This window comes from Protobothrops mucrosquamatus, unplaced genomic scaffold, assembly GCF_001527695.2.
Source record: "Protobothrops mucrosquamatus isolate PMUCROS unplaced genomic scaffold, P.Mucros_1.0 scaffold1529, whole genome shotgun sequence".
Lineage (NCBI taxonomy): Eukaryota > Metazoa > Chordata > Lepidosauria > Squamata > Viperidae > Protobothrops > Protobothrops mucrosquamatus.
In genome coordinates, this window is record NW_015387701.1 from 187,663 (window position 1) to 209,540 (window position 21,878).

At 46.8% G+C, this 21,878-nt stretch overlaps 1 protein-coding gene across 1 annotated transcript; it reads right to left on the reverse strand.

The window, feature by feature from the left end:
- Positions 1–2,301: 2,301 nt before the first annotated feature.
- On the reverse strand, positions 2,302–21,361 carry LOC107293207 (steroid 21-hydroxylase). Its single transcript, XM_029285338.1, has 10 exons — positions 21,136–21,361; positions 19,046–19,135; positions 16,776–16,930; positions 15,038–15,133; positions 14,850–14,951; positions 13,186–13,272; positions 12,220–12,423; positions 9,187–9,356; positions 5,554–5,657; positions 2,302–2,567 (listed from the first exon to the last, which is right to left on the reverse strand). Exons 1-10 carry the CDS (start codon positions 21,359–21,361, stop codon positions 2,302–2,304), a joined length of 1,500 nt encoding a protein of 499 aa, XP_029141171.1.
- Between the last annotated feature and the right edge of the window lie 517 nt (positions 21,362–21,878).

Here is a 21,878-nt window from a genome sequence, read left to right on the forward strand (position 1 = left end):
TTCATGCCCGTTGCTGGTTGGCTAACTAGCAACAGGGTCTTGCCAGCCAATGGAATTGTGTGATTACAAGCCAGGGGAATCCCATAAAAGAGGGCTCCCCTGGCCCAGAGAGCCAGTCCGGATTTACTTTATGCCTTGCCAATAAACCAAGAGCTGACGGTCACTCGACTCGTGTCTTACTGCCTGCGCGATCTAACACCATCCATTGCTTCTTGTCCTGCCTTCAGGCACTTTGGAGAATAGCTTGACTCCCTCTTCTCTGTGGCAGCCCCTGAGATACTGGAACACTGCTATCATGTCCCCCATCATCCTTCTCTTCATTAAACTAGACATACCAATTCCAGCAACCGTTCCTCATATATTTTAGCCTCCAGTCCCCTAATCATCTTTGTTGCTCTTCTCTGTACTCTTTCTAGAGTCTCAACATCTTTTTTACATCGTGGTGACCAAAACTGGATGCAGTATTCCAAGTGTGGCCTTACCAAGGCATTGTAGAGTGGTATTAATAGTTCATGTGATCTTGATTCTATCCCTCTGTTAATGCAGCCTAGCACTGTGTTGGCTTTTTTGGCAGCTGCAGCACACTGCTGGCTCATATTTAAGTGATTGTCCACTAGACTCCGAGATCCCTCTCACAGTTACTACTATTGAGCAAGGTACCCCCTATACTATACCTGTACATTTGGTTTTTCTTTCCTAAATGTAGAAGAGTAGTAGAAGAGTAGTAGAAGAGTAGTAGAAGACCTCCAATGTGCTTCCAACTCTGTGGTCCTTCACAAGGACTTTGTACCAGACTGAGCAGTGAGCATTAAAAAAAATCAAGTGGGTATCAAGTGGGCGTTCAGAAGCATCTCTTGCTCCTCTTGGGATTGTTTTCAATTTATTTTATTTACTTACCATCTTAATTTTCAATCAACTCTGGATGACCTAAAAAGTATGAGCAGTCTAAAATCAAACATATCAAGCAATAGTAACAATAACTTTGAGGCATTGTTTACCTTAAAGAATCTTTATTTGAGAAGCATAGCATCGGCACTAACATAATCAGAGCCAGAACCTAGATTCCCCTCCCCTGGACACATAGTATCAAAGCACAATTCCCTCCTCCAATTAACAGTCATAAATCACATTCTCCAATTAGTTTGAAATGCAGGCTTTCCCTCCAGTTCTCCAGCCCGCCAATTCTTATCATCTCTTATTTCAATAACCTTGATCCACACACTAGATCCAGTATCCTTATGTCTAGCTAAACTCTCATGCACATTCCTCCCCCCAGCATCATCTAACTCTAACTCTAAAAGTAAAACATAAGAAGAAAATGGTTGCATCTCCAACTGTTGCCAAAGCAAAAACATCCGATGTTAACAGCGTTGACAACTTGGTTACATCGGCGAAAGTCGAGGGCTGCCAAGGGAAATGGGAGTAAGGATCTTGATGGCAGTAGCCGAGGGGTAACTCTTTGGCAGTGGTGGGATTCAGCCAGTTCGTACCACTTCGGCAGAACCGGTAACTAATTTTTTGTTGCCCAGGCCCAAAATGGACTTCCGGAAGCGGCATCCACACAGAGAACCGGTTGTTCACATATTTGAATCCCACCACTGCTCTTTGAGTAATGTTTTCAGCAGCCAGGAGTTTCTTTGATCAATCTTTCTAGTTCTTCGAAGTAACAAAGCGAGTTCTCCAGGAGGACTGTGTAGAGCAGTGGTTCTCAACCTTTTTAATGCCGCGACCCCCAACCGGTTGTAAGTCGAGGACTAAACCGGTCGTAAGTCGAGGACTAAACTGGTCGTAAGTCGAGGACTAAACCGGTCGTAAGTCGAGGACTAAACCAGGCGTAAGTCGAGGACTACCCAACCGGTCGTAAGTCGAGGACTTTCCCTGCCCGGGAGCGCCGCGCATCCGTGGTTCTGCCCCCTGCGCCGGCCGAGACGTAGCTGGCAAGCGGCAGAGACAGAGCAGGCCGACCACCAGCTGGCCTAGTCCAAGGGAGGTAAGGCACCCGCCGGAAAAGGGGGAAAAAATGGCGGACAGCCTTGCTTGGCAACCCCCGTGAAATGGTCGATCGACCCCAAATGGGGTCGTGACCCATAGGTTGAGAACCGCTGGTGTAGAGTCTGATAAGAACTGGTTCAAACCTGCCAAGGAAAAAGGATTGCCCACAGATTTTTGAACTTTAGTTACTCGCAAACTCATCACAAGGGGGGGGGAGGAAACAGAGCTCCATAACATGACAGGGAGCGTTAGCAAGATCATACTAAGAAAAGCAGGCGAATGGTTTTTGTTTCCTGCCCAGCAAAGGCCTCATTTTTCGGGCTTCGGGGTCCTCACCCGGGGCACCAGCCGCACCAGGAAGGGCTTGCAATGAATAAGAAATCGGAAAGATCCCTTGAGGTCAGGAAGGCATCCGGCTGACACGGGCGAGAGTTGGAAATCTCGCAGGAGGTAAGCAAGGAAGAGGAACGACTCCATGCGGGCTAAGCCTTCCCCCAGGCATACCCGTGCCCCACAGCTGAATGGCACCAGATTCCGTCGGGCCTCAGCAGAGGCTTCGCCCTCCAGGAACCTCTCTGGGTAGAAGAAAAGAGACCAGTCAGATTAACAAGGATAGCCAGTTTAGTCTCGTTGTGAGGGCACCAGACTGGAAAGCAGGAGATTGGAAGTTCTAATCCAGCTTTTAGGTATGAAAACCAACTTTAAGCTCATCCTTCTCTCTAAGGCCAACCCCACTTTACAGGGTCCTTGTTGTGGGGAAAATAAGAGGAGGAAGGAAGGAATGGTGAATGTGTTTGCTACCTTTAGTTATGTATAAAAATAATAAGGCAGGGATAGATAAATAAATAAATAAATAAATAAATAAATAAATAAATAAATAAATAATTAATAGTAAAGTTGGAAGGGACCTTGGAGGTCATCTAGTCCAACCCCCTGCTTATGCAGGAAACCCTATACCATTTCAGACAAATGGCTGTCCAGTCTCTTCTTGAAAACTCCCAGTGTTGGAGCATTCACCACTTCTGGAGGCAGGTTGTTCCACTGGTTAATTGTTCTAACTGTCAGGAAGTTTCTCCTTAGTTCTAGGTTGCTTCTCTCCTTGATCAGTTTCCATCTGTTGCTTCTCGTCCTGCCTTCAGGCGCCTTGGAGAATAGCTTGACTCCCTCTTCTTTGTGGCAGCCCCTGAGATATTGGAACACTGCTATCATGTCCCCCCTCATCCTTCTCTTCATTAAACTAGAATAAATGAATGAATGAACGAACGAATGAACGAACGAACGAATGAACGAATGAACAAATAAATAATATAAAATTAAATAAAACTAGGGAGGAAAGAAACCCCATATCTTCAAAGTTTTTATAATTGGAAAACACTGGGTTAGAGGCTTGGATGGGGCAAAATAAATAAATAAATAAATAAATACGCCACAAATAAGCCACACTTTCCATTCAGAAATGCTTAGCTGAAATCAACAGATTAATATAAAATCCTAGCTTCGTGCCACTTGGGACTTCATTCCCGTAGCTTCGCTGGGTCAAGGAGTCCCTGTGGATTTTACTCTGTTAGCTGTTGCTGTCTATAGGGAGGGGTCTGTTTCAAGGCCATTCAGCCAGGGCTGTCCACAGACGTTTCCATGTTCATATGGCCAGCATGAGGTCAGGATGTCATAGAGTACTGTTACCTTCTTACTGAAGTGGTACCTGTTTGTCTACTTGCACTTGCATGCTTCCAAATTGCTAGATTGGCAGGAGCTGAGGTGAGGACGGGAGCTCAACCTGTCATGTGGCGCTTGGGTCTCGAACCTGGGCTGCCAGCTTTCCAGACAACAAGCCCATTGTCTTAACCACTGAGCCACAGTACCGCCCCATTTTTTTATCTCACTAGGTCAGGGGTCTTCAACCTTGACAACAGTAGTAACTGTCAGAGGGATCTTGGAGTCCTTGGGGACAATCGCTTAAATATGAGCCAGCAGTGTGCTGCAGCTGCCAAAAAAGCCAACACAGTGCTAGGCTGTATTAACAGAGGGATAGAATCAAGATCATGTGAAGTGTTAATACCACTTTACAATGCCTTGGTAAGGCCACACTTGGAATACTGCATCCAGTTTTGGTCACACGATATAAAAAAGACGTTGAGAGTCTAGAAAGAGTACAGAGAAGAGCAACAAAGAGGATTAGAGGAGTGGAGGGTAAAACATATAGGGAACGGTTGCTGGAATTGGGTATGTCTAGTCTAATGAAGAGAAGGACGAGGGGGGACATGATAGCAGTGTTCCAATATCTCAGGGGCTGCCACAAAGAAGAGGGAGTCAAGCTATTTTCCAAAGCGCCTGAAGGCAGGACAAGAAGCAACGGATGGAAACTAAGCAAGGAGAAAAGCAACCTAGAACTAAGGAGAAACTTCCTGACAGTTAGAACAATTAACCAGTGGAACAACCTGCCTGCAGAAGCGGTAAATGCTCCAACCCTGTAAGTTTTTAAGAAGGGACTGGACAGCCATTTGTCTGAAATGGTATAGGGTTTCCTGCCTGAGCAGGGGGTTGGACTAGATGACCTCCAAGGTACCTTCCAACATTATTATTATTATTACTAGCTGTACCCGGCCACGCGTTGCTGTGGCTCAGTGTGGTTAAATGGAAAAGAAAGAAAAGAGAAAGCGCACATTTGTGTTGCTTTTACGTCCAACAGATGGCGCTGTTTTTCAAAAAAAGCATGTTTTACCTGTCACAGGTGTGACATCTATATAATATAGGTATATAAAAACACGCGCGTATTCGAATGCAACATTGTGTCAAAATTTCAATCGGTGAAGAACTTTCAGAGATTTAAGATTTTGAACAAACGAACATTTACATTTTTATTTATATAGATTAACTTTAAGACTTGTGGACTTCAGCTCCCAGAATTCCTCACCGGGTAGGTGTGGCCAGGGTGGGTGTGGCCTATTGGGTGGGCGTGGCCAGCTCTACATCGTTTGCATCAAGGTTGTCTGTGGGGGCCTGAGCAGGAGTGGGACAGATCTGAGGGTCTCTGGCAGAAAGGGGACCAGGGCAAGCGCCAAGGCATTCCTCACAAAGGATGATACCTCCCCAGTGCGTGCCCGGGGCCAACGCGGCAGGGGCCGGTCCCTTGCTATTTCCAGACGGCCTTGTGGAGCTAAGATTGAATGCATTTCAGTATAGATGGCCACCACAAAATTGTACATTGGCTCCCAGGCGGCCTGGGCTAGGGCCAAGGCAGCAGGGGCCATTCCCTCACTTTTTCCAGGATGGCTTCGCGGGCCACATGAAACCACATTGCGGGCCGCATCTGGCCCCCGGGCCTTGTGTTTGACATGTCTGATCTAAGCCAATGTTTCTCAACCTTGGCAACTTTAAAACAGGTGGTCTTCAACAATACTGGCTGTGGACTTCTGGGAGTTGAAGTCCACCCGTCTTAAAGTTGCCAAGGTTGAGAAATACTGCACTAAGCCCAAACCAAGCAAACCTTATCGTGACTTAGTGTGAGACAGGAACTCAGTTGCTCTCTCTCTCTCTCTCAACAATGGCAAAGAGGAGTACCTGGCCTAAACTCCAGAGGATGGTCCCACTTGGTCTCATCATGATGGGCCCCATAGAGGTTGGGAATGACCGTTGTGCCCTTCGGGATGCAGAAACCAGACAGACTTGGTAGAGGACAGGAAACGGAGACAAAAAAAGGAGACATTATATCAACAAGGCTTCAACAATGTAGTTTGCTCTCCTTGCTTACCCTGAGACTGGGTCTTATGGGCATCCAAGAAGAACATCATCAGAGACCCTGTTTGGTCTAGCACAGGGGTAGGCAACCTTGGCTCTTTTATGACTCGTGGACTTCAACTCCCAGAATTCCTGAGCCAGCCACGCTGAGGGGAAAGGGACAGGTTTCCAAGCTGAGCCATGCTGGCTCAGGAATTCTGGGAGTTGAAATCCACGAGTCATAAAAGAGCCAAGGTTGCCTACCCCTGGTCTAGACAGATAAGGCACCAGACTAGAAACCCGGAGACTGTTGAGTTCTAGTCCCGCCTTAGGTATCAAAACTAGCTCGGTTACCAGTACATTATGAGTTCTAGTCCTCCCTGATGCATGAAAGTTGACTGGATGACTTTGGGCCAATCACCAGGAGATGGTGAGTTCTAGTCCCCGTCTGAGGCATGAAAGATGGCTGGGTGATTTTGAGCCAATCAGTCTCTCACAGCCCACAGGGTTGTCCCTGTGGGGAAAGTAGGAGGAGAAAGAAATATTAGATACGTTCACCACCTTGAGTTATTTCTAAAAATAATAAAGGTGGGTTTAAAAAAAAATCTACATTATTTTTTTTTTTAAATAAAATTATCAGTTTCATAACACCTCACAAATGGAGTCATGATGCAGATGAATTCACTGAGGATGCTACCACACACCTGAGTAGAAACCATGGGAAACAAAAAAGGCTCCGGGGTGTCACAGAGAGGCCTAGCCGATTTTGTCACCTAATTATTAACCTGCCTATCAGGGGGGGTTCTCAATTTCTGATGCCTCCCGACGCCAGCTTCTTCCCCAAGCTACATCAGAAGAAAGTGGCCCCATCTCCCTTCTTCATTTCTATCTAATCTATTGTTAAAGACTCTCTTTTCCTCGCATCATGTGAAAGGATCTCAGGTGAGGAAAATCCCTAAAAAAAATAAAAACAATGGATCATTCATTTGGCAACCATTTGAAGTTACAACAGCACTGAAAGATAACAAAGGTGGCTAACAAGTATGTCCCGGAGCACATAACACCAGACTTTTCATTAGAAGACCAAATCACGAAACGGCGTCTCAAGTTACTTTGCCCACTTACTTTCCTCACTTACTTACTTTCCTCCTTCTGCTACAGTGGTTCTCAACCTTTTTAATGCCGCGACCCCAACCGGTCGTACGTCGAGGACTAAACCGGTCGTAAGTCATAAGTCAAGGACTAAACCGGTCGTAAGTCGAGGACTAAACCGGTCGTAAGTTGAGGACTACCCAACCGGTCGTAAGTCGAGGACTTTCCCTGCCCGGGAGTGCCGCGCATGCGTGGTTCCGCCCCCTGCGCCGGCCGAGGCGTAGCTGGCAAGCAGCAGAGACCGAGCAGGCCGACCACCAGCTGGCCCAGCTCAAGGGAGGTAAGGCACCCGCCAGAAAAGGGGAAAAAAATGGCGGACAAAAAAAATGGCGCACAGCCTTGCTTGGCGACCCCCATGAAATGGTCGATCGACCCCAAATGGGGTCCCGACCCACAGGTTGAGAACCACTGTGCTATGTATTCAAGATGGACAGTGATTAATATTTATAGGTATTTATATGTAAGGGTGTAGGTATATACATATGTTGTATATAGCATGTTTATATATGTGTTGTGTGTGTGTACGCCTTTGAGAGAAAGCAACAGAATTTCATTTTTAATGTATGCCAGTGTGCCCACAGTAAGAAATGACAGTAAAGATTATCTTGTCTTATGTCATGCGGGGGAATTCATTAGAAAAAGCAATTATGTTGGGAAGCGGTAAAAGGAAACAAGGCCGCCAAGGAATACGGGAATGGGATAACTCGCTGTGGCCAACTCACCACAACCGTCATCGCAGGACAATTCACCATGGCCAACTTGCCACGTGACAACTTGCTGTGGGACAATTTAACAATTCTATTTATTTAAAATAAATAAAAAGTTACTTTAATTTTTGCCATTCACATTTCATTCTCTTTTGCATCCCTTCTGTAATGATTCTATTCCAACATTTCTTTGGTATTAGTGTAACTCTTGTCCCACAGCGAGTTGGCCGCAGGAAGTTAGCTGCAGCGAGTTGGCAGCGGTGAATTGTCATAGACTCAAAGAACACAGTGGCTGGACACCATCAAAGCTGACACCAGCCGGAGCATGGAAAAACTCAGAGAAGTAGTGCAAGATTGGAAGATGTGGAGAAACCTGGCCCATAGAAATCGCCAAGAGTCAGACATGACTGAATATATATCATCATCACCCTCGTCACCATCACCATCACCACCATCATTATCATTGCAACCATCATCATCACCACTATTGTCATCACCATCACCATCACCATTATCACCCTCACCCTCACCATCATTATCATCGCCACCATCATCATCACCACTATTGTCATCACCATCACCATCACCACCACCATCACCATCATCCTCACCCTCACTATCATCATCACCCACCGTCATCACTATTGTCATCACCATCACCATCATCACCACCACCACCATCACCATCATCATCCTCACCCTCACCATTATCATCGCCACCATCATCACCACTATTGTCATCACCATCACCATCACCATCACCATCGCCACCACCTTCACCATCACCACCACCGCCATCACCATCATCACCCTCACCCTCACCATCATTATCATCGCCACCATCATCATCACCACTATCGTCATCACCATCACCACCCCCACCATCATCACCATCACCATCATCATCCTCACCCTCACCATCATTATCATCGCCACCACCATCATCACCACTATCGTCATCACCATCACCATCACCACCATCACCATCACCATCATCATGACCAGTACTCACACAGGTCATGATGATGACACACCAGGTCACAGGATCCAAATTCAGGTACTTAGCAACGGTTGTATGTACCAGTCATAAGTCCTATTTTTTCAGCACTGTTTTTTTCTGTACTGTTGTAATTTCAAATGGTTACTAAATGAATAGTTGTAAATCAAGAACTACCTGTAACTAAATAACAATGGTTTTTTGGAAGTCTCTGAGCTGCGCTTAGACCTGCTTCGTCCACACTTTGTGTCTTTCCCCACATTCTGGCTAAGGGCATTCAGGGTTTTTAAGCCAAACGAGAACTTGATGCCACAAGTCTGATGCCTTTGACCAGGGGTAGACAACCTTGGCTCTTTTATGACTCGTGGACTTCAATTCCCAGAATTCCTGAGCCAGCATGGCTCAGTATGGAAACCTCTGCCTTTCCCCTCAGCATGGCTGGTTCAGGAATTCTGGGAGTTGAAGTCCACGAGTCATAAAAGAGCCAAGGTTGCCTACCCCTGCCTTTGACTGTTTGATGCCAAGCAGGGTCATGGAGGGGCCAGAAGGCAGGGGGAGGGGAGCAGGAATCCCCTTTCTCAAGCAGAGATTTTGGGGGTGGGGCTTCTTGAACCCTGCTACCTGGTGTTACGGATGGTCATGTGGGGCAGAGCCAGGGGTGCTGATGGGCGCAGGCGCATGGTCTCCCAGATGGTGGCTCGGAGGTAAGGCAGCTGCTCCTGATCGCTATAGGTCGGATCACGGTGGGATCCGATGACAGTGGTTAGCTCTTGGTGGATCTGCTCCTGAATCTGGAGTGGCAGAGAAAAAAGAAGGAACAGGAGAGGAAGAAAGAAGAGCGATGACAGTGCTGAAGTTACAACCTTTGCAACGCCCCCCCCCCCGTGGTCACAGGATCAGAGTTCAGGGCCTGGGCAGCTCATCCATGTTTACAAAAGCAGTGGGTGCTTCAGCTCTCCCCTCCCTCCAACTGGCTCACCTCATCACCCAATTCTGCCCTTTTGGCCATCTGCCCTCCATCACCCATCTCCTTGCCACCCTGTGCTCACCACCCCTGCCTCCCCATCAGACCATCACCATCTGGTGGTGGAGTGGTTAACGTTGAGCATTGCAGGCTAACTCTGCCCTCAGCCTGGAGTTCGATCTTGACAGGGCTCAAGGTTGACTCGGCCTTCCATCCTTCCGAGGTTGGTAAAAATGAGGATCCAGACTGTTTGGGGGCAAATATGCTGACATTGTAAACCGCCTAGCAGGGGTAGGCAATCTTGGCTCTTGTATGACTCGTGGACTTCAACTCCAAATCAAAACTTCAAATCCCAGCATAGGTGGCTCAGGAATTCTGGGAGTTGAAGTCCACAAGTTATAAAAGAGCTGAAGTTGCCTACCCCTGGCCTAGAGAGTGATGTAAAACACTATGGAGCTGTATGTGACTCTAAGTGATTTGGCTATGGCTATCTTCTCCCTCCCACTGCTGACAAGGCACATCTGACCTGATCTTTCTCAAGGTAGTTGTTGGTCATGCACACACACACACACACAAAGGCCTTCCCGAGACAGCAACTGTCACAAAAAAAGGCCAATCTGGGTACTTCTTATCAGCAGTGGGAAGAAGACAGAAAAGGCCCACTGAGGGCAGATGGGGCTTTGTGGAGCAGGAGTTGGAATGGCGTCCCCCTCCTAGCAGGAAGTGGCACCAAGGCCAAAATAGAAGTGGGCTGCTGACAGATAGTCCTGGACTTATGACCACAATTGAGGAAGACCTTGAGAGCCAGGGCAAAGAAATACTGCCTAGGGAATGGTCAGATAAAAGAGGGCATAGTCTGCATAAAGTGTCGTGCCTCCTTCGGAGCCTGAATCTGCGGAGGAAAATGAGCTGGAATGGGACCCTGTGGAGATCGAGGGAGAGGTGTCTGTGGCTTCAGAGGAATGTGGGGAAGAGCAGGCAGAGGCAGGCCAGGGCCTTTTAGGATGGGACAGGATGAAAGGGAGAGACAGAGTTCAGGCAATGAGCAAGGGCCACCCCCACTTGATCCTAGAGCACGGAGAGTGGAGAGAAGGAGGGAACAACGCAGGCAGGCTCAACTACCCGGGAGGAGAGCATCCTACCCCTCTCCACGAGGCACACCTGGAGAATGAAATTTAAGGGGACGCTGTGGGGAGAGGCTTTTGTCGGGAACAAACGCTGATTCCTTGGAGTTTTGTGTGTGTTGTTGCTGATCTCTTGTTCTGTGACTTCTGCTTGGAAACCCGGAAACTCTGACCCTTGGACTGGCTGACAACGTTGCTTGGATGTTTATAAATCTCGGACTGTATTTTGGCTTCCCTTTTGAAACTTTTCAGGCAAGCGTGTATTGACACAGACTCGTTAGGTTTGTGATGTATGTGTCATTCTTTCTTATCTCCGTGGCCTTGAGTAAACTCCTCTCCTAATCAGACTGTGTGTGAAACTACTTGCAGCCAGAGGTGTGTGTGTCTTCCCTTGTTTGGAGGCTTGCCAGAAACGTGGTCGCATTTAGGAAAATTTGGAGTAATTAAAGGGTGGTTTGAATTGCCAACTGACTGCATTGCCTCTGTGCTGTGCCCTGGGTCATCACAATAAAGGGTACGAAAGTGGCTCAGAAGGGTTCATCCTTAACTTCTCAGGGTGTAAAGGAAATAGTGGGAGATTTGTATTTCAGACTTGTGAGATTCTGTTACAATAAAGTAAAGCCTTACAATGAAGTAGAAATAGCTCATCTGGTCATTTTTCCTTTCTAGTCTATCTGGGAAGACTTGACACCCAGTGTTGCCACCACCGAGGAGTGTCACTGTGGAGGCCAGCCGAAAGAGCAGAGATGGGAGGGAAAAGGTGGGTGGGGAAGTTGAAGGGAAGGCAGTCCTTTGCCTTGGAGGAAGTGAGGCCAGGGCTGGGAGGGACCAAGCCAGGACTGGCATAGATCTGGGTGGGTCCTCCCCTAATGACCAAGTGAGATTTGATTAATGACCACAACCAAGGCTTTCAGAACTGCCATTGCTAAATGAGACAGTCACATGATGTCTCGCTTAATGATTTCATTGCTTAGTGACAGATCTGCTGATCCCAATTTTGATCTTTAAGTGAGGACTACCTGTACCTTCAACAAAGTTTGCCTTTCAGGTACAGGCAAGCTGTGGCCCTTTTTTTGTTTTTCTAGGACTCCAACTCCAATTACCCCACTATCGGGCAAGTGATGAGGAATAATGAGAGATGTAGCCGAACAACTGGAAGGCCACAGCTTCCCCGGTCAAGGCACATGACTTTGGCCTTCTTCCATGACCTCTGCATGGAGAAAGAAAGAGAGATTAGAAGCAGGAGGAGAGAGCAATAAGACTTATGTACTGCTTCACGGTACGTTAACAGCCCTCTCTAAGTAGCTTACAGAGTCAGCCTATTGCCCCCAGCAATCTAAGTCCTCATTTTACTGACCTCGGAAGGATGGAAGGGTGAATCGCCTTGAGCCGGTCAGGATCGAACTCCTGACAGTGAGCAGAGACAGCCTGCAATACTGCATTCTAATCGCTGCACCACTGCGCTCTTAGATCTTCAACTGAAAGCAAAAATGTAGCCCCAAAAGAGGGAACCTGCTTTGATTTAGAGGACCAGGCTTCTCCGCACCAGCAAACCGTTCATCCTACCTCAGGATGATGTACCAGGAAGGCAATAGCCCAGATGAGCAGGGTTGCTGTGGTCTCCGTGCCTCCAATAAGCAGGTCAACAATGGCCATGTGGACGTGATCCAATAAGAGACCGGTCTCCCCCCATTTTTCAGGGCCGTGGTCACGCAGAAAGTGCAGCATGTCATCCAACATGTCCTGGACCTCTGAAGGGCTACTCAACTCCTAAGAAAGAGAGGAGGGCGTGCAGCAAGACAAGCTGATTTCATCCATCTATTCATCCCATCAGTAAACAATCAACTGCTCAGGGCCCAGTCCCAATAATTCCTTGTCGTTGGCCCCGTTGATAGAAATTCCTCTCCCGTAGCTTTTGACGAGATATGGCTCCCCCACCCCTGTGATAAACACTGGCCCATTTTAGCCTGGTGGTAGAGCTGGAAGATCCTCTCCTCATTCCTGCTCCTAAATTAGTCAATCCTTCTTCTCATATCGTCCTCTTGTCTGTGAGTCTCCATTAAAAAAAACGGTAACCTTATACAGGTAGTCCTCAACTTACAATCGCACAAGGGAACAGAAGATTTGTCATGACGCAGGGCGGTCGTTAAGTGACCGCACACAATTTTACAGCCTTTCCTGCCACGTTCATTAAACGAATCAGCACTGTTGTTAAGTGAGACGTTACGTGACTGCAATTTGCGACTTCCTGCTGGCTTCCCCATTGATTTTGCTTTCCATCTGGGAAGATCACAAATGGGGATCCCGTGACTACCGGATGCTGCAAGCACCGTAAATGTGTGACTGTTGCCAACAGCACCTGAATCACGGTTGTGTGACTGTGGGGAGCCTGTAACTGTCGTAAGTATGAGGGCTGGTTGTAAGTCACTTTTTAAAATGCCATTGCTACTTTGGACAGTTGCCAAACGAATGGTCGTAAGTCGAGGGTTACCTGTATAGCCTAAATGTCGTAGCCATTCTCCACATTCTCACCTGGTGTTTATTCATCTGGCCCTGGATCAAGGCATCCCGGTTTTTGACACAGGAAAGCAGATGCCGCAAAGTAGGGTTGGGAAACACCTAGGGCACAGCAGAGGATCTGAATGAAGTTGGTTTCAGCACAAACACCCAGGACTCTCATACCTCTTCCTGCCTTCTCTTCTTTGGATGTGTTGGATAAATTGACTATTACCCTTTCACATTTTGGGAATGTTATATCTCCCTCGACACTCAAAAGTAGTAAAAGAGGGAAGAGAAGAGAGGAGAGGAGAGAGGAGACAGAAGGGGAGGGAGAGGAGAGGAGAGGAGAGGGAAGGGGAGGGAGAGGAAGGGAGGAGAGGAGAGGAGAGGGAGAGGGAGAGGAAGGGAACGGAAGGGAAGGGAGGAAAGGAGAGGAGAGGAGAAGAGAAGAGAGGAGAGAAGAGGGGATGGAGAGGAAGAGAGGGGAGGAGAGGGGAGGGCAGGGCAGAGAGAGGAAAGGAGGAAAGGAGAGAGGAGAGAGGAGAGGGGAGAGGAGAGGGGAGAGGGGAGAGGGGAGAAGAGGAGAGGGGAGAGGGGAAGGGAGGGAGAGGGAGCGGATTAGACCAAGATTATTACTTGCAAATATGAAAAAAAAAACTGTGATCTTCCTATCTGTCTGGCAGGGAGGTGCCTCCGAGTGCCGCCTCTGGCACGCAAAAACCAGGGGCGCAAAAATGGGCCACCGTGCTGCAAGGCGCAAAAACAGCTGCTGCTGCACCGCAGTGTGCAGGTACAAGGCGCTGCACCATGCAAAAACGGGGCAGGGCTAGTGAGGATCACGCAGGCACTAACCCTGGCCCATTTGCAACATGTGCGTGCTCGTGGCCCTGTGCGTGCATGCACGTGTGTAAAATGTTTCCCCCTCCCTTTTCTTCCAGTCCACCAATTGACAATGGTCGGTGACCTCTGCTCTACCACCTCTATTCGAGCTTGCTAGTCGGCCGCTTCGCCTCCTTTGTGCTGGGCACGGGTCCTGCTCCGGGCGGCGGCGGTGGCCTGATGGACCTGCTGCTGGCAGGGGTGGCAGTACGCGTGCCAACAGAGAGGGCTCTGAGTGCCGCCTGTGGCACCCATGCCATAGGTTTGCCACCACTGCTTTAAGGTAAACAATGCCTCAAAGTTCTTTGAAGAATTTCATCTGTCGGAACCATGACAGAATGGTTGTAAGTCAACGACTATCTGTATATACTACATTATAGAAGGAGAGCACCTATGGAGGCAAAAAATCAGTAGGTGTTTGGCAGCACCTTTTCCAAGTAATCTGCTTTTTTTTCAAAAGGCAGACTCCTTCATTGAGATGAAAATGGATTATCCCAAAGCGTGAGAACCTGGACCTGTTTTGCAGAGCTGGTCAAAGTAGTGTACAGTGCAATGCCTAAGAAGCAGTAAGGTGTAGTGGTTAAGGCATTAGGCTAGAAACTAGCAGACCCTGTGTTCTAGTCCTGCCTTAGGCACAGTTGGGTGACCTTGGGCCAGTCCCTTTCTCTCAGCCCTAGGAAGAAGGCAATGGCATGCCACTTCCAAAAAATCTTGCCAAGAAAACTACTTGGGCTGGTCCAGAGCAATTGCCAGGAGTCAAGACTGACCTGAAGGCACACCCCCCCCCCCAAAAAAAAAGCCCTCTAAGCAGGTCTCACCCTGAAGATGGGAAGAAAATCAAGAATTTGGACAGAAGCAGCGCTCCAATTTTCAACCAGTTCGATCATGCAGCTATGCATCCCTTTGATGGTGGAAATGTCCTATGATAGACAAAAAGACAGAGGTAGCTTGGAGAAGACAATCCACTGGAAAGCAGAGCAATTACACAGCAGGTCGGAAGACTCACCACCGCCCCAAATATCAGGGTAAAGATGACCGCAGCAGTATGCAGAGAAAAGTCGTGGGCCACATCCACAGGTTGTCCACTGTAACTGTGGAAAACCTGTTGAGTCACAAGAGAAAAATATGCTGTCAACGCTGCTAACATCGGATGTTCTTGCTTTGACAACATATGGAGATGCAGCCATTTTCCTTTACTTTATGTTTTACTCTTAGAGTTATAATTAGATGATACTGGGTGGGGGGAGGAAGAATGTGCATGGGAGATTAGTTAGACAAAACAATACTGTGTAATGGTGAGAACCAAGGCTGTTTGTAATAAGAGATGATAAGACATGGCGGGTTGAAGAACTGATGGGAAAGCCTGCATTTCAAACTAATTGGAGAATGTGATTTATGACTGTTATTTAGAAGAGGGAATTGTGCTTTGATACTATGTGCTCAGGGGAGGGGAAGTCAGATTTTGGCTTGGACTATGTACATGCCAATGTGTTGCTACTCGAATAAAGATTCTTTAAGGTAAACAATGCCTCGAAGTTCTTTGAAGAGTTTCATCTGTCGGAACAATGACATATGCCTTAGATTAGGGGTCCCCAACCTGTGGGCCATGGTTCACTAAAGGGCCATTAGGGGTTTGCAACCGGGCGGTGGAGATGGCTGGCGAGCGGCACACACACACACACACACACACACACACACACACACATACACAGGCTCACTTGTGAGGGTGAGTACGTGTGCATGCGCTCGATTTAAGTGAGCAGGAGGCGCGCATGCACGCTGCTCATGCAAATGGAGCTGCACTCACACAGGCTTGGCAACCGCTCGCACGGAAGCCTCCCCTCTCCCCACCCCCAACAATCTGCAAAGTCAGAAACATTGAGGAACTCTGCCTTAGATCACACACATGCACAAACACACCTATTTCTACCACTGTCAATGTCATCCAGTAGGCTGACACTCTTTTCAGAAAAGCATAAATCGTTGCATCTTCCCTCAAGGGTGGGACAGGATAAAGTCAGAAGGTCACGCTGCTGGTTGCATCAAGGGAGATTGGTTGTTTTGTTTCTGTTTTTATTGCTTTGTTATTTTTATTTTGTATGTGACCTTTTGGAATATAAAACGTAGAATAGAAGAACAGAGTTGTAAGGGACCTTGGAGGTCTTCTAGTCCAACCCTCTGCTCAGGCAGGAAAACCCTACACCATTTTAGACAAATGGCTGTCCAGTCTCTTCTTAAAAACTCCCAATGTTGGAGCATCCACCACTTCTGGAGGCAGGTTGTTCCACTGGTTAATTGTTCTCCTTAGTTCTAGGTTGCTTCTCTCCTTGATTTTGTTTTGTATAACTCTTGGGAGCCACCCAGAGTTGCAGATCTAAGATGACAGAGTGCCACAACAAATAATAAAGCTGATCCAGCTAACGTGGAGTAACATAAGTGAAGGGGACAATGAGATTATTTACAGCAGCGGGGGGGGGGGGGTTGTAGGCCATAAAGCACCCATTCTGTGGTCATCATAATTTAAATGTTGTAATACAATTGGTAGTTAAGCTAGGACTGCCTGCATAATAAAGGATGTATGGCCACTACACGTACATTACATGCAAAAAATGAGAATGAATGGGGAGTTTTTTACCCCCTTTCCCCATTTTTTAAAACATTAAAAAGTAGATTCTACATCAGCATCTTCAGCTTCAGCAACTTTCAGTCCAGATGCCTGGACTTCCCCTCCTTTTCAAGGTCACCTTGGAGAGGTGTTGAGCCTGGTCCTGCACAATCTTCTCCATGTCTCCTCGCAGGCTGCGCTGGAAGGCCATGTGGGCGAGTTTGCGTTGCAAGCGCCACGTTGGTGTGTAGTTCCCCAGCGAGAGGTCTTTGCCTCCCTTGGAAATCAAGTGGGCTGGAGAAGAGAGGTAGGAAGAAGAGGTTAGAACTAGCCCTCAAGGAAAAGGATGTAGAGAAATGGCAAAAATCTACCCTCTGCCTACAGAAGGAAACAGATGCCCAAAGCTTGGAAAAATCCTGTTCTGCTGATATTGATTGGGTACCCTCAAGCGACAGGGGTAAGAATAGCATGTTCTTCCCAAGACTGGATGGAGTGGAGGTGTGGTGGCCTAGTAGTTAAGACACTGGGCTTGTCGACTGGAAGGTTGGTGTCAAATCTACAAAACTACTCTGGCTACAGCCATTTTTCTTCATTTTTTGGCTTTCCACAGCCTTTCCACGGGGGGAGGGAAGGGGCATTCTTCTAGTTCAGTCATAACAATAACTTTCTTGTGGGAACCAAGGTCAAATTGCTTGATAATTTGGTGGGCTAGAACTACCGTTAGAGAGCCCACCAAAGGTGTTAATTGGAGATTGTGATTTATGACACATATAGTGGGTGGGAAGTTTAACTTTTACTTTGTAATCTTTTGAGGGAGGGGACTTCCAGTCTTGGTTTCACCTATGTTTGTGCTGATATTATGTAGCCATTAAAAGTATTCTTTGAGGAAAGCAATTGCCTCAGAGTTCTTATTTCTACTGGTCTCATCTATCGGAACCATGACCGTGGGCAGTTCGAGACCAAGTATTATATGACTGCTTGAGTTCCTGTTACTTGCTCCAGCTCCTACCAAGTGAACAGTTCAAAAGCATGCAGATGTGAGTACATAAATAGATACCACTTTAGTGGGAAGATAACAGCATTCTGTGTGCCTTGGCATATAGTCATGCTGGTCACATGAGCACCAAAGTGTCTTTGGACGCTGCTCACTCCCTCAGCTAAGAAACGGAGAAGAGCAGTGCCCTGTAAAGTTGGACATGACTGGACAGGGGAAATCTTTACCTTTTCCTTTCTACCAGATTGGATGTTTCAGTCTTACAAGATTGGATGTTCCAATCTTGTTAACCTTTGTCAGCCTTTTAGAAAACTTTCAAGCTTCCCCCACGGTTGGGGCTGGGAAGTTGGGTGATCCTGACCTGTACAGGTAGTCCTCACTTAACAACCGATCGCTTAGTGGCTGTTCAGTTACAACAGACCTCCCCAAAGCTATTTATAACCTTGGTCTGGAGTTCCGACAGCCACACCTATATACAGCCCACAGTCATGTGATCATATTTTGGGCACTTGGCAACCGGCTCACATTTATTTATTATTTATTTGTATCTCACTTTTATTTTTTTATTTATTTTATAAATAACTCAGGCAGCGAACATATCCAATACACCTTCCTCCTCCTTTTTCTCTGCAACAACGACCCTGTGGGGTGGGCTGCATTGAGATAGCATGCCTGGCCCAAGTTGCCCAGCTGGCTTTCATGGCTGAGGCAGGACTCGAACTCACCATCCCCTGCTTTCTAGCTTGGTACCTTAACCACTAAACCAAACTGGCATTTATGGCTATTTATGGCATCCCACAGTTACGAGACTACGATTTATTTATATTTTTTGCCAGCTTCTGGTGTTTACTTCCAGTTTCCAGCAAAAAAAAACACCTATTGAAGAAAAAGGGTTGACTTAACAACCGTTGAAAACAAAGTGGTAAAATTGGGCAGGGTCACATGATGAGCCATTTAATGACTGCCGTGACATGCGACCATAATTCGGGCTTCAATTACTGCTGTAAGTGGAGGACAACCTATGTGGTGGGAATCCATCCATGGTGGCTTGTAAGCATAGTTTATGGCTTAGATCAGGGGTAGGCAACCTTGGCTCTTTTATGACTCGTGGACTTCAACTCCCAGAATTCCTAAGCCAGCATGGCTCAGCTTGGAAACCTCTCCCTTTCCCCTCAGCATGGCTGGCTCAGGAATTCTGGGAGTTGAAGTCCACGAGTCATAAAAGAGCCAAGGTTGCCTACCCCTGGCTTAGATGAACCCAGCAAAGTGCAAGTTTTTTTCACAGTCAAACAAATCCTATTTCTCTGCAATGCGCGGTCCTCTCTCTCGCTGGAGCTGGCTAACAAAATGGCTCTCAAGCCACGATTTGATCTAAGTTCATTACCAGAATTACAAACAATCCGGGGAATCATTACCCAGAAAGCTTTCAGGCCGTCCAGCGAAGTCAGACCATTTTCGCATCAAAGCCTCCCGAATTAATTCGGAGCTGTTCAGCACAACCACAACTCAGCAAGGGAAAGACAGAAAAAGAAGAAAAAGCAGTTTAAAAAAACAGTATCTTTTCAAAGCTAGTCCTCAAAAACCCCAAACATTAATTAGGAAAGAAAGAAAGAAAGAAAGAAAGAAAGAAAGAAAGAAAGAAAGAAAGAAAGAAAGAAAGAAAGAAAGAAAGAAAGAAAGAAAGAAAGAAAGAAAGAAAGAAAGAGGGAGGGAGGGAGGGAGGAAGGAAGGAAGGAAGGAAGGAAGGACAGTGAATTTGCAAGTTATTAAAATTCAAATCTATGTACAGAACTGGTTCTTAACAGAATCCACATTGCTCATGGAGAATTTGCTTCATTACTTTAAAGAATTAGTAACTTTAATCAAAAGTACTGCTTTTGGCTGAAAACACAGCATCAAAGAGGCCTTCCTGCTCCCATCGAGTTAAGAGCTATTGCACTATAAAACAAGCCAGCTCAGGACATGGATTCTGCATTTTCTAAACCAGCGGCCCCCCAATCTTTTGGGCACCAGGGTCCAGTTCCGTGGACAGAGGTTTTTCTGCTGACCAGAGAGTGCATAATTTCGCATGCTGCCTGCATCGCACAGATGGGGCTTCGGTGGTTTTATGCAGTCCGGTTTCTGGCATGCCACGGACGGAGAGTTGGGGACCCCTGCTCTAAATAGCTCCAGTAAAGGAACTAGTTAGTCATTCTTACATTTTTAGGAAGTGTCTTCTCCATGTTTAGGTGAAATCTGCTTCCCCACAATTTCCCCCTGTTTGGAACGTGGCTCAGGTTTCCAAAGACAAACAAACTCACTTGGGATTCCAGGAGTAGAGTTTTAGTGAGATTATAACTTTTGCAAAAGTTGGTGGTCTTAAACTCTCGCAGGAGACCAAGCCACTTCTATAATTTTTAAAAGCACGTATTTATATTTTTTCATGATGCTAGTTTCTCCCCCCACTATCGCACTCAAGCCCACCTGCTAATCCCGATCAGCTAATCTGAGGTGCCTAAACAGAATAAATTTTTGTTCATTTCCCCCCCCCCCCAGGAAAAAGCCTCTTGCATTTGCTGTATCTGTTAACCATGACCTGTAGCTGGCATAAGCTCTATCTTTGTTTTTGTGTTTCCTCTGCTTGCAGTTATGTCTGGTTTCCGATGACCTATTTTTCTGTCTAATATCACAGCAACTATTTTGCGTGTGTCAAAACTCCTATTTTTAAAAGCTTAAGTTACTCCATTTTATCATTGTTAAACTCACTCCTTAAATCTTAGCTAGGATTATTAAGATTATATTTCATTAAGCAATGTCTAATACATATTTCTTTCTTACACCCCCTAGCATGCTTTCATACACCCTAAATTTTGTCAGCGTGTTTTCCCTATCTTATCTTCTAAAGATAACTTTTATCTTTAACTTCTATCTTCTAAGCTCTAACGATAGCTTCTAAAGCTGAGGAACAACCTGCCAACACTGGAAGTTTTTAAGAAGAGACTGGACAGCCATTTGTCTGAAATGGTATAGGGTTTCCTGCCTGAGCAGGGGGTTGGACTAGATGACCTCCAAGGTCCCTTCCAACTTTATTATTATCATCTGTAAGCCATCCAGAGTCACTTTGGATAGTGAGACAAATTTAATACATAAACATAAATAAAAAAAGTTCCACCCATCTGGAAAATTCTTTTTTATAAAACGCCTATAAGCCATCAACAAGGGAAAATAATCTGGAAATCGTCTTGCTTTCCAGTTTAAAGCCCCGTTCTAAAATAACATGCTGCAAAGATTTTTAAAAATCCAACTTGGGAAAAGAAGCAAGAAAGTTTGGGAAACAAGCACGGAAGCCCAAGCAGCAGCAAAAAAAAAAAAAAAACAGCCTCGGGAACGCGATGCCACTATTTTTTGGAAGACTAAAAATTCCACAAATAGGTAGGCTTTAGCTGAATTTCCCCCCAATGGCTCCCTGTTTACCCCCAACACCCCCAAACACAGCTCTGCCCCCCAAAAAACATTCAAGAAGTACCTTTCTTCCCACATTGGAGGCGGTAGATGGGTCCATAATGCTGGGCTAACTGGAGGAAGTGGACTGGCAGGTCGGCATGCAACAGGTGGTGGAGATTGCCCACTAAGGGCCAAGATGGGGGGCCTGGAAGCTCCCACGGTTGCTTCCTCCAGCTCAGCCCTCCCTGAAGCCACCTCAGGAGGGCCACAACCAGGAAGACCAAGACCAAGAATCCAGCCCAGAGCATTGTTAAATCAGCCAGGTGAGGCTCCTTGCATTGGAGGGCAAGTCTATTCAATTGTGGGGTAGGGAGGAGGAGATGAGACTCTGCCCCACATCAAAACCACTCACCAGCCTCCCTTATTCCACTTCTCCAGAGCTGCAGGGCAGGGCGCCACCCAGATCTATCTAAGAAAAAAATGCTTCCCTCCCACTGACCACGTGCAACTGTCAACATGAAGGCCAGCTCAGGCCCCCATCCTTGAAACGGGGACAGATTGATGGTTTGAGAATGTCCCTTTTCTCCTTGACTTGGCCCGCAAGAAAGAATAACAAGAGCTGGAAGGGACCTTGGTGGTCTTCTAATCTAAGGAAGGGAACATGTTTTGCGTAGCCGCCGAAGGACGAAATCTACGTCCTAAAGGAAGATTGGGTGTTCTTTTTTGTTTTTCTTCTTTTTCAGGCCCTCTTCTCCCCCCCCCAAATAAACATGGACGCTGTGCAACGAATGGGCCTTCCTGTTGCAAGTCAGGGATCACTGAGAT